Here is a 17,804-nt window from a genome sequence, read left to right as displayed (position 1 = left end):
TGGCTTTCCTGCCCTGCAAACTGCCTCGTGTGCTCTGCTGTTCCCCTGTCCCTGTTGGCCTGCTCCACTCTGAGCCACCAGCAACTTCTGTTGCTGGGGCTCTCTCCTCCTGCAACACCTGCGTAAACATGGGGTGTTGTGATTTCTGCAACATCCCTGCTCCAGGCTGCCCAAGACTTGTGCCCTGGCTGCTGACAGAGGCTCACAGTCCAGAACCTCTTGCTCCCTCCCCACGTCAACAGGCTTGCCAGTCCCTTTGTGGGCGTGGTTTAGGGAGGGGCGGGGTTTGAGAGGCCCCTCTCCCCCGCTGCCAACTACAACTCCCAGCAAGCGCCGCGGCCCTGAGGCCCCCTCTGTGCGAGCCTCCTCGCGGACTCGGCGGCGCGCGGAGGATGACGGGAAGGAGGCGGGCTGCTTTTCGACTCGGCCGCGCGCGCTGTTGGAGTCGAGATGGACGATAAGCTCAGTCGGGTAACCGTCGCCGCGCGGGCGGGGCAGTTCTTGACTGACGCTCCCGGGGGGGGGTGGGGTCCCCTGGCACCCGGGGCTCCCGGGGGGGGTCTCCTGCTGCTCCCTGGGCCGCCCCCCGTGGGCTCCCAATGCCCCTGGCCTCCCGCTCGCCATCCCTCCCCCGCCAGTCTCCTTCCAGCCCCCCCCAACCGAGGCGCCCCCCCCCCACAACCGAGGCGCCCCCACCAACGGTTTTTCCGACCCCATGTCCCCGCCTAGTGCTCCAAATCTCTGGGTCTCCCCTCCCCCCGCGGGTGTGGCGAGGTGCGTTGCTGTGTTACTTGCTGCTGGGCCGGGTTGTGAAGCGCCCCCCCCCCCCCCCCCACACACACACAAATGCTGGGAGGTAGGAACCCTGTAGCTTATGGATGATGCTTAACCAGAAATTGTCCGTTGATATTGACACAGGTATTTGTGTCGCAGGAAGAAAAAGGGGCAAGTTGAGAACAAAGACAAGACCGTTCAAAATAGTCCAACTTCTGTGAGCTTTAAGGGAGGTCTGAGCTGGCCGCCTCGGTAGGCGTAAGCATTTATGCAGATAGATCTTCTGTGTCAGGAGGTTGTGACTTGCTGATGTAAAGCTACCTACAGTTATTCAAAAGCCTGCGTATCTACCTCAGAGCAGACTGTTAGGAAGCAGATCGCAAACACCGAGGCTGTGTCTACACTGGCGCGATCTCGCACAAAAGCGGCCGCTCTTGTGCAAAAACTTGCTGCCTGTCTACAGTGGCTGTGTGTTCTTGCGCAAATAAACTGACGTGCTAATGTATAAAATCAGGGCTTCTTGCACCAGAACTCTGACGCTCCCGCTCAGGAATAAGCCCTCTTGCGCAAGAGCTCTTCCAGAAGAGGCTAGTGTAGACAGGCAACATGAATTTCTTGCGCAAGAAAGCCCTATGGTTAAAATGGCCATCAGAGCTTTCTTGCGCAAGAGAACGTCTACACTGGCATGGTTGCGCTTGCACAAAAGCACACATGCCAGTGTAGACGCTCTCTTGTGGAAGAGTTTTTGCAGAAGAACTCTTTTGCAAAAGAGTTCTTGCGCAAGAAGTTGCCAGTGTAGACATAGCCCAAATTTGTTGAGTTTTCTAGTTAGGTTCCACAAAACCATTATCAATTGTAAGCATCTCAGGTGCTAAATAGCCTTAACGTGGCGTCATAGATGGTCACTTTGGGCACTCCAATCTATCTTGCCACTGAAATAAGCTTACCTTGTGATAAATGGTTCTTTACACCAAGAATACCCAGAAACATATCCCTGAAAAAAAGCTTGTCAACTCTGGCCACACGTCTATGCTAGTGACACTTAACCAAATAAGCCACACCATCAGGGGCTCATCCACCTGCACCCACTAGCACCGGCTCCTGTGGAGCTCTTTCTCCTCTCCCTCTCCTAATTTCCTTGCAGGAAGTTTGATGTTCTGAGTCTTTGTTCCTCATTTGTAAAATGGGAATAGTAGCATCCCCCTATTTCAGAGGGCTGTTGACAAGGTAAATATATTAATGATGCTGTTTATGGTAACAGTAGCCATATTTTTTTTACCTGTTTTCATGGCTAGTGTACATGGACAAAACAAATTCTAATTTAGCTTTAGTAGAATGCTGAAGAAAAACTATATTTGAAATCACTTGCTGTAGGGGGAACTGAATTTCCTAAACACCAACTATAGTTTTATAAATTGCTTTAAATATGAATTGGCTATGAACTGCATTGAACCACAGTTTGCCTTAGAAATAGGGCTGTCAGTTGACTTGCATTAATGCCTGTGATTAATGCAGGACAGGATTAATGTGTTTAAAAAAATTAACATGTTAATTGCAGGCGTTAATGCTGCATTGCCTTTTCTAAGTGTCGCTTTGGCACTTCATGATATTTAATTTCCCTTAAATTAAGCCATTTACCTTCTTTATTTCCACTTTCTTGGCAGGTTACTTTATGGCTAAAAAGAACATTTGGGGATCAACTTATTCCGCAATATGAAGTGAATTCACGGACTGTTGATATTTTATATGAGCTTGTGGAATGCAATGAAACCAGAGACAGGGATGTCTCCCTTGTGATAGAGGATATGAAACAGAAGACTGCAGAATATGAGTCAGAAGGTGAGCCGGGAGCTTCAAACTTTAGGTTAAGCAACAGTGCCTTCATCTAAGTGACTCTATAGCAGGCCTGGGCAAAATACCCTCCGCAAGCTGGATATGGCTCACCATGCCACCAGATCCGGCTTGTGGACACAACGAAGCACCCTCCTTCCTTCCCTTCAGGCTCGTAATTGTTCAAAAGCCGGAGATGCAAACAATCCAATTTTTATTGGGGTTAGCATGCATGCAGCAAGCATGATTCCAGTTTCCTTTTTTCTTGTTTCCAACTTTCTTCCTGTTTGCCTCCAATTTATATAATAATATTCTTAGCTATGCCTTAACTAGTCCTTTTACTGAAATTTGACTAACCAGTCCTAACATACTGCAAAAATGATTATCTAACCCATTATATCCCACTGCCTTCATTGGTTTATACCCAGGAAAATTAATTATACAGCAGACAGAAACAATCAAAGAACCATACAGAGACAATACAGATAAGCAATAGAGAAGTGGAGACCATACTGACAAAACAATAAAGAAATGTAAGTTTCATAATCTCAACTATTGATAAGAGCTTTCTGTCTGGCAAGGAACCAATCAGCCTAAGTTTTCTTTAAATCTTCTAGGCTCTTCCACTTATCTGGAGATAATAGATTGGATCACCTTTCCAACAGCCCAAAATTACCTTATTTCAATGTGACTGGTTTGGGATGTTTGAGGGCGCCATCGTATGTTTCCCAGCTTATGGCTGTTCCTGTTGCAAAGCTTAAGGCCTCCCCTCCCCCCGCTCCTATTGAGTAACAGGCCTTCTTTGTCCTTGGTTTTCCTTTTGCTTCTAATGTAATTGTAGAATGTTTTCTTGTTACCCTAATTCTCTCTATCTAGTTTAATTTCATTATATGCTTTGGCCTTTCTAATTTTGTCCTGAGATACTTGTGTTACTTGTTTATAATCATTCTCTGTAATTGGACTTGGTTTCCACTTTTTGTAGGACTCTTTTTAAATTGTTTATGTAACACAAAGTGGAGCACAGCACATTGGATCTTAAAGTGAGTCTTTTGCATCTATTTAGACTGAAAGCACCTTTAAGCAGAGACTGTATTCTGTATCTGTATGGTCCCATGCATACCTATGACAAATATTACATGAAAATAACTCTGTGTTTTTTTTCAGTCAACTATCTGCAGGATCTTCTCATGGAGAGTGTGAATCTTTCCTTCAACAATCTCTCTAGCGCAGGCACCAGCTATCTGAACGCATTGGTAGATAGTGCGATGGCACTTGAAACCAGGGACACTTCCCTAGCAAGGTAATTCTTCCCACAGATTTCTGAAGTCTGGGAAAACGTTGTCCAACCTTCTCACTTTGATGCCACAATCAGTTCTCTTGGGCTGATTTTCTGCCCTTTTCAACTTCTTTGTGCTGCTTATACAGCACAAAGGGAGTGAAAATTACCCACAGTTCTATGGTGGGGGAGTTCCCAGTGGATGTAGAGATGAAATGGCCATTTCTTATATCTCCTTCCCTCCCTCAACTTTCTGCTGCAGGCAACAGGTCGGGAGTGGGGATGGGGAATAGTTGAAGGATGCTGCACTCTAGCTCTCCCCTGCTGGCATATGGTCCCTTGGGGCTATCATGCCAGCAGGCACAAATTACAGCATTTTGCAGACTACTCTTACCTGAATTTAGATACAGAACTGGGAAGCTGTAACTGGCTGCTCATTCCCAGCTTCTTCTCTTTTTTTCCCTCTTGGGATTCCTTGAGTCAGTGCAGGGGAGGGTTAGGAGCCATCCTTTGCTAGCTGCTTCCATAGGCCCAGAGGGAGCCAGTCTAGTTGCAGTGCTGCTCTTACGGGGACCCCAAGAGCCAGCAGAGAAGCAGGCCTTGGAGTAGTCCAGGGGTTCTCAAATTTCCCTGCACCACAACATCCTTCTGACAAAAATTATTACACAACCCTAGGAGGGGGGACCGGAGCTTGCCTGAGCTCCGCCGCCTCTTGAGTGAGGGGAAGATCACCAAAGTCTGAGCCCCACTACCCCTGGTGTGGGCTAAAGCTGAAACCTGAGGGTTTCAGGACCAGGCAGGAGGGCCTGTAATTTGAATCCTGTTACCCAAGGTTGAAACCTTCTGCCTTGGGCTTTGGCTCTGGGGTCAAGCAAGTCTAAGCCATCCCTGGTGACCCCATTAAAATGGGGTCCTGACCCGTAGTTTCAGAACTGCTAAAGCTAAGTTCCCTTGAAGCCAGGCCTGGGCAAAATACAGCTCATGGGCCAAATCGGCCTGCCAAGCCACCTGATCTGGCCCGTGGAGGCAGTAGGGAGCCCCAGGCAGGCTCCCCTGCTTGCCCCACAGCCTGCAGTCATGCAGAAACGCAGCTGTAGGGCTCCGTTTCTGTTTTAAAACTGGAGGGGAGGGAGGAAGTTTTAGGAGCTGCCCTGCCCCCAACACATTCCCATTGGCCAGTGTCTGGTAGAAACTGACCAATGGGAGCTGCTTGTTGGAATAACAGGTAGCCAAGAATAACATGCCTTCTCTCTTCTTCATGAAGCACATGCCCAGGCAAGCAGGCAGGTTGGGAAACATTTTAAGTTCTGCAGGCAGGCAGACTAGTTTGGCAGCTAGCAAGTAAGTCTCTTGGCCACAGCCTGCTTCTGGCACCCCAGCCCTTTCCTGCCCCAACTCTCTGCCCCACCACTCAATATACCCAAATCCTCTGTCCCCCTCTTGCACCATACCTCCTCCCAGATCTGGCATCCCCATCTCTTGCTCCAGATCACAATCCCCTTCTACCCTAGGTCACATCCCAAACCCCTGCACTCCAGTCCCCTACCATAGGTCACAACCGCCTACCCCATCCCAACTCCCTCCTAGACTCCAGTCTTTCTCCTGCACCCAACTCTCTTACCCCAAACTCCCTTCTGCACCCAACCTTCATCTTAGACCCCACATCTCCTCCATTAATATCATGGAAGAGTGCGACCCTTGACCACTTTCCAAAATCTTGGAGTGGCCCCCCATCAAAAATGATTGCCCACCCCTGCTCTAAGCTGTGCATCCAGTTAGGTGTGCAACTGCCTAACAGGCCTCAAGCAGAGGCTCAGAACGAGTGCACAGAGTGCCACCTCTGCCTATCAAACCCAGCACAAAGCTTCACAGCACCTCTGTATCAGGCCAGTGGAGAGGAGCCCTTCCGCCAGCTGCAACAGTTCTGTGCTGGGGCCAAGGGAAAGGGCACCTACCCCAGACCTGCTACTGCTGGGGGGATAGGTGCACCTTCTGTGGCCCTCACCCAGCCTGGCTGGGACCTGCCGCAACTGGGGGACAGGCACCCCTCCCTTGGCTGTGTCTGTGGAGAGGCGCTTCTCACCTTGCCCAAACTTGCTGCATTGAGAGAGGGTTGGGGGGTAATCCCCTCTCCCTAGAACAGCCTGCATACTGAAGCCTTCGTCCTCACACCTCTGTACCCCAACCCTCTGCTCCAGCCCTGAGCCCCTCAATCCCAGTTCCAGCCAGAGCCCTAACACTCCTGTACCCTAACACTCTGCTACAGGCCTGAGCCCCCTTGCACATTCAGAGCCCCTTGGTCCCATCCTCAGCCACATGAATTTTGTGTGCACCAATATGAAGGTGAAGTGTCGCATGTTATCTCCACATTAGGGATGTAAAAGTGTAGACGATTAACCGATAAGCAAAAGCGTATAGGTTAATGCTATAGACTACGCGCAATCCTCCCCCCCCCACTTGCCAGTACATTTTTTAGCAGGCTGACCAGCGGCGCAGCTCGGTTCCGGCCCGCTCTGGATCCGGGAGCTGGGTTTTAGACCAGCTCCCCTCGCAGACCAGCTCCCACCCGGCACTCCGTGCTGCTGTCTCTGATACAGTGGCAGCAGCGCAGAGTGGCAGGGATCTTCTTGGGAGTGAGGCAGGAGTGCACTGGTTGCTGGCCCCACTCCCAGGGGCTATAGAATAAGAATTCACGAGGCTACCTGACTATTCAATTAACCAATACGTAACATCCTTACTCCACATTGGTGCACATAAAAGAATTCATTCTGTGCAGGGTTAGGAAAAATTAGAGGGAACACTTCCCTGGAGTAGTTAATATTACTCTCAACTCTTACTCCTGTGTTGCAGCAAATGGGCAGCAGGGGAGTTGTTGAGCACTTACAGCAGGTAAGGGGCCCATAGCTGCTCCTTGGGCAGCTTCAGTGGGTGATAGTTGAACAGACGAGGCTGATTCATAGGCTTCCATTGAACAATTGCAGGGTGTGACTCAGGGGTTGCATTTTCAATTCATAATCAAATAGATTTTTCCTTCATATAGTTATTCTCAAGGGCCACTGGTTGGACACCTCAGTATTTCAAATTCGATTCCCTAAAACCTAGCAGGGTCTGCTCAACGCTTCATCCTTTGGAAATATTTAAATGGAGCATTGGGCTGTTTATCCTCTGTAGATCTCCCAGATGAAACCTTACAAAAATGAGGTCTAGTCTGGCTCTTTTAATAAAAATAGCTAAAACGTCCCTTTCTGCCTCCGTTCCTTTCCTTCCTACTCCAGTTGGTGTGCAGTGTGGTGTGCTAAGACTGTCTGGCATCATCCACCCCAGAAGCAGTTGCAGTTCAGTTAGTGCATGTTTATAGCTTGTGAAATGGTTCAAGATAAACAGCAGTGTAAATGTGTATTGGCTAGCAATTAAAATGTTAAGCTATTTTGAATTTTATGCACATTGTCAAATCTTGATTTATGGAAATTTTTAGCTATTTGTATTGTAAAATAGTTTAAACAGACCTATTACCAGATTAGCCATTATTTGAGAATAAACCCACAAGAAGTTTGAGTAACGTGCAAGAAAATAAGTGATTATATAAACTTGTGCTTCAACAATACTGATTCCTAAATAGATCAATGAAATCTCTTGTTTCATTAGCTTCATCCCTGCTATCAATGATTTGACCTCAGATTTACATGCGACAGAATCGAGAAACAGAGAAATGGAACTTGAATTGACCAACCTTAGGAAAAAGTTAACTGCAGCACTGGTGCTAGAAAAACATCTCCAAGAGTGAGTAGGAGGAGGAGAGGAAAAAGGCTGAATTGGGTGTGCTGGTCCCCTATTTTCTTATCCTTATTACTGTTTATAGACAATATGCCATCTGAATATTTGGTTTTAAAACGTGTTGCTAATTCACAGCAATTTAAACCATTAGTCAGGGTCCTTGCAACAAATTTACTTCAAAGAGTTTAAAACTCCCAAACCTACAATGATGAAATGAAGTATTATGGGTTGAATAGTGCTTATAAAAGTACCTGCCTACATTTTCCACTGGTTGCTTTCTGCATAGGTTCAGAGTGAGCCTATTTTTCTGAGCATGAGCTGTGCTGTTTAGTGGTAAAAATAAGCGACTGGGTCAGAACAAAAAACAAGAATTTCCTTTAACCAAATGATTATAAAATTCTACAAAGTCCATCAATGATATTTATGTTGAAATGCTTGGAAACAACGAGGGGCACTATAGAAAACTCTTTATTATGGCTGATAGTAGCAGCAGCATAGGTAATGTGGCAGAATTAGCTTTCATGTGTACTTGTCCCAGCTCTGCTATTACCTCACTGTATGGTTTTAGTTAAGTCAATTAACAGTTGTAATCCTAGGTTCCCCACTGACATAGTATAACAATGAGTAGTTCTGTGGCACTTTAGAGGCTAACAAAAAAAAAAATATATATATATAGTATCATGAGCTTTTTCAGATGAGATGAACTAGCTAGAAGTAGGGATGTAAAATTTCAATTAATTGGTTAATCGAATAGTCGATGCAATTTGCATTGACTATTTGATTAGTCGATAAGGGCGCCTCCACCTTTGAAGTGTAGCAACAGCCCCAGGGTGCCTCAATAAGGGAGCCTCTTCCTTTGAAGTGCAGCAAACGGCTGTTGCTACACTTCACAGGTGAAAGTGCTGTGAGGAGCACGGGGCCAGCAGGGGGCTCAAGTTGGACCAGTGCTCCCTATGTCGTTTCAAAGTGGCACGGCCTCATGGAGCCCCAGGGTCAGCTGGTGGTTCTGAGCAGTTGCTTATCGGATAGTCAACTAGACAGTCACATTCCTAGCTAGAAGTGGTTTTGCCTATGAAAGCTCATGATACTAAATATATATTTTTTGTTGGTCTCTAAGGTGCCACAGGACTACTCGTTTTTAAAGTTACAGACTAACATGGCTACCCCTCTGAGACTTTTAACCTAGTATAATGACCCACCAGGTTATTAGTATTAATTGTTGTACACATGTTCTGGTTTTTCATGAAGATGTCCTACTATCCCAGAGTTGTGTAAATCTGTGGGGTATCTGCACATGGATATCTCATCCCACCAAAAGATTGAGCTGGTAGAGACTGTGAGTGAAATTCAGTTTTCTGCATCACTTTTTCCTTCTTGTGGATGTTTACTTGAGAATGTGAATTTGCTTGAAGGTTTGTAAGCCACATATATTCAACACAATTTTTTTCTTAAAGGGACATTAAAAAAACAGAAGAACATCTGGCAATGGAAAAAGCCAAAGCTGATAGCCGGGCCCAGAACATGACATTCTTGAAGGATAAATCTGAGGACTTCAAATTCAGGATCAAGGCTGCAGAGGTTGGTGATAAGTCTTCTTCCAGTATTATTAAAGGAAGATATGATCGTGTCAAATTGGCTCCCAAAATGTATGGTTTCACTACTAGTTAGAGACATCTTTGGAGGTTTTTAGCCTCCAAGAGGGGAAATCTATTACATCTGACACTTGGAAATAAAGAATGGTTGGTCTCTGAAGGGTATCATTTGTAATTGATCTCACAGTTGCCTTTTCTGCGTAGCTGGGGATATGTGGATGGATGCTGTGATGTTTAGCTCCATTTGCTTAAAAGGTAACGGAGGTGATGGGGTTGAATTCGTCTCTTGCTGGAGTGGGTTGGTAAGTAATTGCCCCAATATTTTAAAGTTAGGGAGGTTCCTGCTAGTCATGTGTAAGGCTGTGATTTTTTTTACATACATTTTCAGTTAATTTCACAACAGAAGTGAGGATGTGGCTTTATTAAATTGACTTTATTAAAATTAATGATTGGCATGAACACTATGACTGCTCTGCCAAAAATGCCTTAGTTGTGCACTGGGAGGAGAAATGCAAATACATAAGAAAGCCTGTAATTTTTTACTCACATGAATTGTCCCATTAAAGTCAGATTTATACATGGGTTTTAAGGGTATGTCTAGACTACATGCCTCTGCTGACAGAGGCATGTAAAATTGGGTACCCGATATAGTCAATGAAGCGGGGATTTAAATATCCCTGGCTTCATTAAAATAAAAATGGCCTCTGTGCTGTGCTGGCTCAGCTGATCGTTGGCACAGCGTGCGAGTCAAGACGCGGATCGGTCGACAAGGGAAGCCTTTGTCGACTGCTCCCTTATGCCTTGTGAAATGAGGTTTACAGGAGCGGTCAACAAAGGCTTCCCTTGTCAACTGATCCACATCTTCACTCGTATGCTGTGCCGATGATCAGCTGACCCGGCATAACGTGGCAGCCATTTTTATTTTAATGAAGCCAGGGATATTTAAATCCCCGCTTCATTGACTATTTCGGGTAGCCTATTTTACATGCCTCTGTTGGCAGAGGCATGTAGTCTAGACATACACTAAGTGTTTATAGGACTGGAACACTAAGCAACTATTACAGGTAAGTAAATGCAGGTCCTCCATTGCTCTTATTCAGAAATAGCTGTTTTTTCCAGTGTTCCTTGTTATGGGGAATCTTCATAAATTTAAAAATATAGAGGCATGGATCATAGTTGGAATTATTTTTCACATATTTGAAGAGCTCTGTGCAGACTCAAAACTGGTATCTGCATCTGCAAAAGTAATCCACAGATATCCACATTTGCAGATGCAGATACCTGCAGATATCCACAGATTTGCATAGTTATAGATACAAAATGTGTCTATATCTGCAAAAATAGTCATGCTGGTGTTCTAGTAGGCATAATGCTATTTATGTATGTCTCATTAGCCACTGACTCCACAGTTAAAGTTGTTTGGAGATTTGCACTGAATTCCTGCTGTCCATACATTTTTTTCTTTTTTTATCTGCTTATGTGCAAATACAAGTAAACATCAAAATATCCCTGTGTCAAGTTTTACTTTGAGTAATGTACTGTATGTCTTGTTTCCGTAGAGGAGCAATATGTACTGTACAAACTGTGAACTGTCTTCCCCTTGTAGGAGCAACTTTCTGCAAGTGGGATGGACCCTTCCTTGACACATCAGTCATTAGTGAGTCTCTCGGAGGTGAGTATGTGGTGATAAGAGGGATATATATGAAGTTGTGAATGCAAATCAATATTTGAATATTTAAGGAAATAACATCCACTTGAGCATATATTTATGTTCTAGATAGGCCCAAACCAACATCCCACATCCAAAATCCAATCTTTGATCCAAATTTTACATGTTGAGGCCACCTCCAGTTTTATGTAAATAACATTTTTTAATATATTAGTGAATACTGTAAGACAGTCGTAGTGTCATTTCTTAAAGGGGCACTGTTGCAATACTTTCATTTAAAAAAAAAACATATTTCCTGTTTTTTCTAAATGTGACTGCTCCAGCAATTTGCTGCAGCACATGGTGTCTGTCTGAGCCTGTTCTTTCTGCTCTCACAAAACAAATATCACCCTGTATTACTGTAACAGAGAGCATTGCAAACATATAATGTGTTTGCCATTTATGTTTTATTTTTTGCTTATTTAATTAGTTTGTATAGTAGCCTAGTCAGTTTCACTTTGTAGATGTCATGAACTAGCATTGTTTGACAATATTTGGATTGAAAAATACTGCAGGGAAAATGCTGGTTGAAAAATGTTCCCATTAGAATCTTAAATTTAAAAAATTCATAGAAACTTCCATGTAGGTCTTGGTTTTGTAAAACCTTTGTTTTCTCATGGATCCTAAATATAGGGACAAGTTTGACTAGGCAGTGTTCTTTTATCTGTTTTGCAGAGCGATGGAGTTTGGAGTGAAGGGGATGAATTATTGTATCATAATGTATTAGGGGTGTAAAATCCCATTTAATCAGTTAAACATTATGTTTAACCGGTTAACTCCTTAAACAGGCTGTTCCCCCCAGGGCTGGTGTGACCTCCTGTGCACAGCATGGCACAGTGGGCTAGCTGGGCTGGAACAGTTCCCCTGCTTGTGGTGGGCTGCTCTGTCCAGGCCAGGCCCAGTGCAGGCAGGGCCTGCTCTGTCCAGGCCAGGCTTGGCACGGGTGGCGGATACTCTGGCTGGGCTGAAGTGTCCCCCATTCATGGCGCAGTGGGCCCAGCCAGATTTGAACAGCTCTCTGCCTATGTTAGGTGGGGTGTGCCCCATCCCAGCGGGGCCTCCGGTTAACTGACTAACCATTGACATCCCTCTAATGCATTGTAGGTTTATCTCTGATTTTAAAATGGAATTAGTGCTAGTGAAAATTATTGGATCAGAAGCCGTCGAGAGTTAACTCTTCTCTTTGTCCACAGAATGGGTACATTACTAAAAGTGGTGGTGGAAGGTTCCCAACACTGCCTTACTTATGTGACTCAGCCCTGTTGTGGCTGGGCAACCTTTAGTATTAGTGTATAACTCATTCTTTGTGACCAATTCTGGCTTGGCCTGTATTGATTGCCAACAAGAGCCTCAGGTAATGCCCATTGCAGTGGTGTTTTTATGTGATGTGGACATCTGTCCAGTGGGTTCTAGATTGAGATTACTACCTCCTTTTACCCAGACTAGCAGAGAGGCATCCGATAGTAATACTGCTTGAAAGTATATTTTATGTTTTATAAGGATAAGTAAAATTGCATTTTTACTTCGATAAAAAACTTCAGCTGGATTTGACTACATACAGTTGTTGGAATATTAAATCTTGGGAAGAATTGTAGATTCTTAATCAGAATGACAGCAGCAATGAATTTTCTTAAAACTTATACAGACTTTCATCACTTATACCCAATTAGGTTGCAAATATAATATATAACCTGGTGATTTGCTTTTTTTATAGAAACTGTCTGAACTAAAGCAACAGACTATGCCTTTGAAGAAGAAATTGGAATCCTACTTGGACTTAACTCCTGTAACTATTTCTACTAATATTAAATTATCTTCTGGTATCCTAAGAGTTTCTGTGTATGTAAATAAAAGAAAATTGAACAGCTTTCTCTTTAGGTGCTATACTTCCACTGTCAATTTAATTTCGGGGTGGAGGTTGTGTTTGTAGCTGAAATATATCTTTCTTTATTATAAAATATAGACATCAAAATGTAAATAAATAGTGTTGCAGTGAAGTTGACAAGCTCCATTGTAGTTGTCCTGTTTCCAAATCACTATGTCTGTCCTTAATGAATTGTCCAGAAGAAGGATTTTGCTTAAAAGAAGGCTGATTAAATAGTTTTGGTAGATAGATTTTGCTTTCTCCAACCATAATACATGGGAATCATAAGAAGAGCCATACTGGGTCATACCAAAGGTCCATCTAGCCCATTATCCTGTCTGCTGACAATGGCCAATACCAAATGCCCCAGAGGGAGGGAACACAACAGGTAATCCTCACGTGATCCCTCTCCTGTCACCTATTTCCAGACAAACAGAGGCTAGGGACACCATTCCTACCCATCCTGGGCAATAGCCATTGATGGACCTAGCCTCCATGAATTTATCTAGCTCTCTTTTGAACCCTGTTAAAGTCCTAGTCTTCACCACATCCTCTGGCAAGGAGTTCCATAGGCTGACTATGTAATGAGTAAGAAAAACTCCCTTTTGTTTGCTTTAAACCTGCTGCCTGTTAATTTCATTTAGTGACCCCCTAGTTCTTATATTGTGGGAATAAGTAAATAACTTTTCCTTATTCCCTTTCTCCACACCAGTCATGATTTTATAGACCTCTATCATATCCCCCCTTAGTCTCCTCTTTTGTAAGCTTAAAAGTCCAAGTCTTTTTAATCTCTCTTCATATGGGATCCATTCCAAATCCCTAATAATTGTTGTTGCCCTTTTCTGAACCTTTTCCAATGCCAATATATCTTTTTGGAGATGAGGCGACCATATCTGTATGCAGTATTCAAGATGTGGGCGTACCATAGTTTTATTTAGAGGCAATAAGATATTATCTGTCTTATTCACTATCCCTTTTTTTAATGATTTCTAACATTCTATTTGCTTTTTTGACTGCTGCTGCACACTTAAGTGGATTCGAACCCAAATAAACTGTGTAAGCTAAGAATCAGTGAATTACTTGGAAAAGTAGAGAGGAAAACAAAAATTTCTGGCATCGAGTTCTTTTCCAAAAGTGTATCAATAATTGTAAAAGGTATATAAATCAAACTTTGAATCTGCTGGTACACATCACCAATACTTTTTAACTTGATTGCTGTTACTACCAGTTAGTTGTATTGGGAGCTCTAAGCAAACTGCTACATAAAGTAATCCTTGATTTAAAGGAATTCAGTATTCTGAAACAAGGAGAAATCCATATTACAAAAACCCATTTCAGTTAAGGAAAACTCTATTAAGGAGATTAGAGCCAACAGTAGTGTATTAATCCGCCAAGTGAGAGGTATGTAAACAGTGACTTTGCATGAGGTAGACAGGTCACCTTTATGTATTGTTTTGGGGACAGTCTAACAGCAGCACTTGCACAGCTCTTATGGAAGTGGATGAAATAAAAAAATCATTTTTTTTTCTTCTTAAATCAGATGGGACAGATTCTTCCTCTTGGACACAGGGAAGATTCTGAAACAATTCAGGGTAGCACTGTGATTTATTAAATGAACTTATATTGAGAGATTCACAATTCTGTCTTTTGTATTTGTGACTGCAATTACTGTAGAGTCTGGACGCCTCACAATCTTTAATGTATTAATCCTCTCAGCACCCCGGGAGGTAGGAAAGTGCTATCATTTCCTATCCCAGCTGGGGAACTAATGCACAAAGAAATTAAATGACTTGCCAGAGGTCACATGTGGAGTTAATGCCAGAACAGGGAACTGAATCCAAGTCTCAGGTTCTAGGCTAATGCCCTAATCACTAGACCAGCCGTCTGTCTTCAACTCACTCCTTGCAGTGAGTTTCCCCCACTACACACATCCTTGCTGCAGGCCTGATTCCCTCACCTTAGCTGGCCATTGTTACCCCTGCTACAAAACCAGAAAGCTTCCAGCTATGTGCCTGTCTTAGGGAAGGGGTGGGGCCTGTCTCTGTAACAGTGCCCAAAGGCAGTTTGCTTGGTGTTCTCAAGGAATTCAAAACCCCAAAATTGGCTTTTATTCTTCCAGTTCTCCCTGTCTTGGTTTCAGTGGAGAGAGAGGCTTGATCTCTCCTGCCTCTTAGCCTTTATGCATTTCTCATCACTGGCTGAGTGCCTGAGATGCTCAGAGTGGGAGAGGAGTGTTCCTTCAAGCAAGCTGTGTGCCCATGTGGACTTTCCTATTCCGTGTCTAGGCTGCAAACTCTGCTGGGAATGTTTAAAGCCAGGCTCTCTTGATCAACAGTTTTGTGAATTTCATGGAAATGTTTCTTTGAACATTAGGCCTTGTAAAAGCTCCTTCAAAATCCACTTCATTTAGATTTTGTCTCTGTCTTTAATTGCAGGACTTTTTGCACCTGTGGGGAATACATTTGCTTAGCCCCAATTCCTCTCCTGCCCTTAATTGAAATCTTTGGGCTAGGATAAATCCTGTGTTTCATACTGAAATAGAACTGTCTCTACTTGCAGCTAATATGCAATTGTTCTTCTAGAATCCCTCCCTTGCTCGAGTGAAGATTGAAGAAGCAAAGCGGGAACTGGTATGTGTCTTTATTGCTTTCTGAGATTTAAATCAAGACTGTCACTTTCTAAAAAATCAACCTAAACACCAGAATTCCTTATTCTCATTGCAATCAATGGAATTTAGTCCTTAAATACCTTTGAGGAAGTGGGCAAAAGTGTTTTCAGTTTGCACCAACTTTTGAGAGTGCTTGTTGCTAAAATGGTTTGCTGTCTTGAGGCCCTCTAGGATTCATTGCTGATCCTGGAGTCTCAGAGGGTAGTTGTAGCATTTTTTAATTGGCAGCTGGACAGAAGTGTGACCATTTCTCTATAAAATAGACTGTAAATGGTTATCCTTGCATTTGTCTTCTGCTGGCTTGTTTGCTGTTAAGTTCTGTACGGCCTTTGAAGTCCACATGGGACTGCAGCTGCGCTCCTGACTGTCATGGACCAGTGTGTTCATAAAACTTGTGCTTACATTTTTGCATTAGGTTCCTATTTGCTTCTAGATGCAGTTGAAGGTGTTGGTAATCATTAAAGTCCTAAATATTGAGGATTGCAGTTAGGAGACCTCCTTCTACCTGGACAGTACCACTAGGATCAATGATTAGACACTTATTTGATTAATTTGATCCCACTTCATCATTGATAGGGCTTTCTTGGGCAAGAAGTTTTTCACCTTAATACTTTGCTTTGGCATGCTGTCTGTGACTAGTAACCCTTCATAGCATGATGGAAGCCCACCACCAGCTAGCATTTTTCTGTTTTTCTGCATACATGTGGAATTTGTGTGTGGATCTCAGTAAAACAAGACTTTAAAGCTCTCCCACGTTCCTGTTCTGTGCATCACATTGTAAGAGATTGCCATGGCCAGGATGCTCCATTCAGCCCCTTCAGCCAGCTGCTTCTAAAAATGTTGCATTCCAAAGACCAGGAGGATCACACAGCATGGATCAGTGGTGTCAGCTGGGAAGTAACTGTGATTGAGCCTTTAAGCTGGTTGGTGATAAGCTCTCTAGATGGCTTGTTACAAATCCATAAACAGTGGATCCTTTATTAGTGTTTGATATTTAGAGATTGTCCTAGGAACAAAGCAACATTGTCATAATTTTAAGAATTCTCTAAAATTTTTTAAAAGCTTCAGAGGGGTAGCTGAGTTAGTCTGTAACAGGAAAAACTTAAAAACAACAAATAGTCTAGTAGCACTTTACAGACTAACAAAACATGTAGATGGTATCATGAGCTTTCGTGGGCACAGCCCACTTCTTTTTTTGGGGTATCATTAGGATTAGTAATGCTAACTTTTGGCTCTTTATGATGACTCATTTTTCTCAATTCATGAGCTGCTACATGCTGTCACCTATTCTGAACTGTGTCTTGTACCAACTGCTGATAAATATTCCCCATCAATTATGCTCTTTCAGTCAGCTGAGTTAACACATAAAATGATATCTAGTAGAGGTGACCATTAGAGACATATTTGGCTAATAAATATGAAAGTTATTTGTCTTGTCACTGACTTCTCTTGCTTCTTTCTCCCACTAGAATGCTCTTGAGGCTGAGTTCTCCAGTAAAGTTGACATGATGACACTGTCAGTACCAGAGCCCAGCAAACGTCGATTTACCTAAAGTCACCAGTGTGGAAAAGGATGTACAAAAAAAGTTAGACTTTTTGGGCTCCTAAACATCGTGGTATACTCCTCACTGTGTGGGCCTGCAAACTGACTCTCTTTCTGCCAAGCACATGGATTTTGAGCTATTCTCATAGCTTTCATTTTGTAAATATTATGTATATTTTGTTTTCCATTAGCCTGAACAGTAAAAACGAGGCTTCCTTCTCTGTCCATGTTTACAAATATAAGATAAAACTGGTAAATGACCTCCAGATGGCACCCTAATCAGCAAACAGGCAGTTTCATGTTTGATTAAACTTCTGAACTAGGTAACTTTTGATTTACTAAATTAGAGCAACTGGGAAAAAAGGAAGGGAAGAGGGAGTTGAGATTTGACAGAGGGCTGTTTGGTTACACTTGTTCTCTTTTTCACCTCTACCCAGGTTCTGGGTCTCTAACCTTAGAAAGGTCTCCTGTTTGGTGGATCAAGGCAAGCTAGGCAGCATTTGTTATAACATCTTTTGATATAACAGTCTCCGCTTTTATTTTTCTCTTCAGATCCTTTTCTAAAATGCATGTAGAGCCCTAGCTATTAAGATAAAACTTAACTGCTTTCCCCATTTTAACATAACCAACTCCTGTGGCAGATATGATGTGAAGTGACTGACTTGGAAGACCTTTATCTTGAGCACTGAGGGTACATCTACACAGCAACATTAGTTCAAAATAATTAGCGTTATTTCAAAACAACTTAGTCCAAATCTAAACAGGCAGTTATTTC

The 17,804-nt window shown here is 43.3% G+C and overlaps 1 protein-coding gene across 6 annotated transcripts; it reads left to right on the top strand.

Moving 5' to 3' along the window:
- The first annotated feature begins 318 nt into the window (after positions 1-318).
- Positions 319-17,356, top strand: HAUS1 (HAUS augmin like complex subunit 1). 6 transcript variants are annotated; one of them, XM_075932732.1, is made up of 10 exons: positions 412-471; positions 1,919-2,001; positions 2,439-2,613; positions 3,769-3,904; positions 7,526-7,660; positions 9,109-9,232; positions 10,853-10,918; positions 12,669-12,740; positions 15,401-15,448; positions 16,956-17,356. In XM_075932732.1, the coding sequence occupies exons 3-10, from the start codon at positions 2,580-2,582 to the stop codon at positions 17,037-17,039; spliced, it is 699 nt and encodes a 232-aa protein (XP_075788847.1). In that variant the 5' UTR covers positions 412-471; positions 1,919-2,001; positions 2,439-2,579; the 3' UTR covers positions 17,040-17,356. The 6 variants fall into 6 exon arrangements, with proteins under 6 accessions (XP_075788846.1, XP_075788847.1, XP_075788848.1 ...); XM_075932733.1 differs by lacking the exon at positions 1,919-2,001 and adding an exon at positions 934-1,026 and having other exon boundaries at positions 426-471; XM_075932734.1 differs by lacking the exon at positions 1,919-2,001 and adding an exon at positions 934-1,032 and having other exon boundaries at positions 452-471.
- The last annotated feature ends 448 nt before the right edge of the window (positions 17,357-17,804 follow it).

Source organism: Pelodiscus sinensis, chromosome 6 (genome assembly GCF_049634645.1).
Source record: "Pelodiscus sinensis isolate JC-2024 chromosome 6, ASM4963464v1, whole genome shotgun sequence".
Taxonomy (NCBI): domain Eukaryota; kingdom Metazoa; phylum Chordata; order Testudines; family Trionychidae; genus Pelodiscus; species Pelodiscus sinensis.
This window is presented reverse-complemented; position numbering and strand designations above follow the sequence as displayed.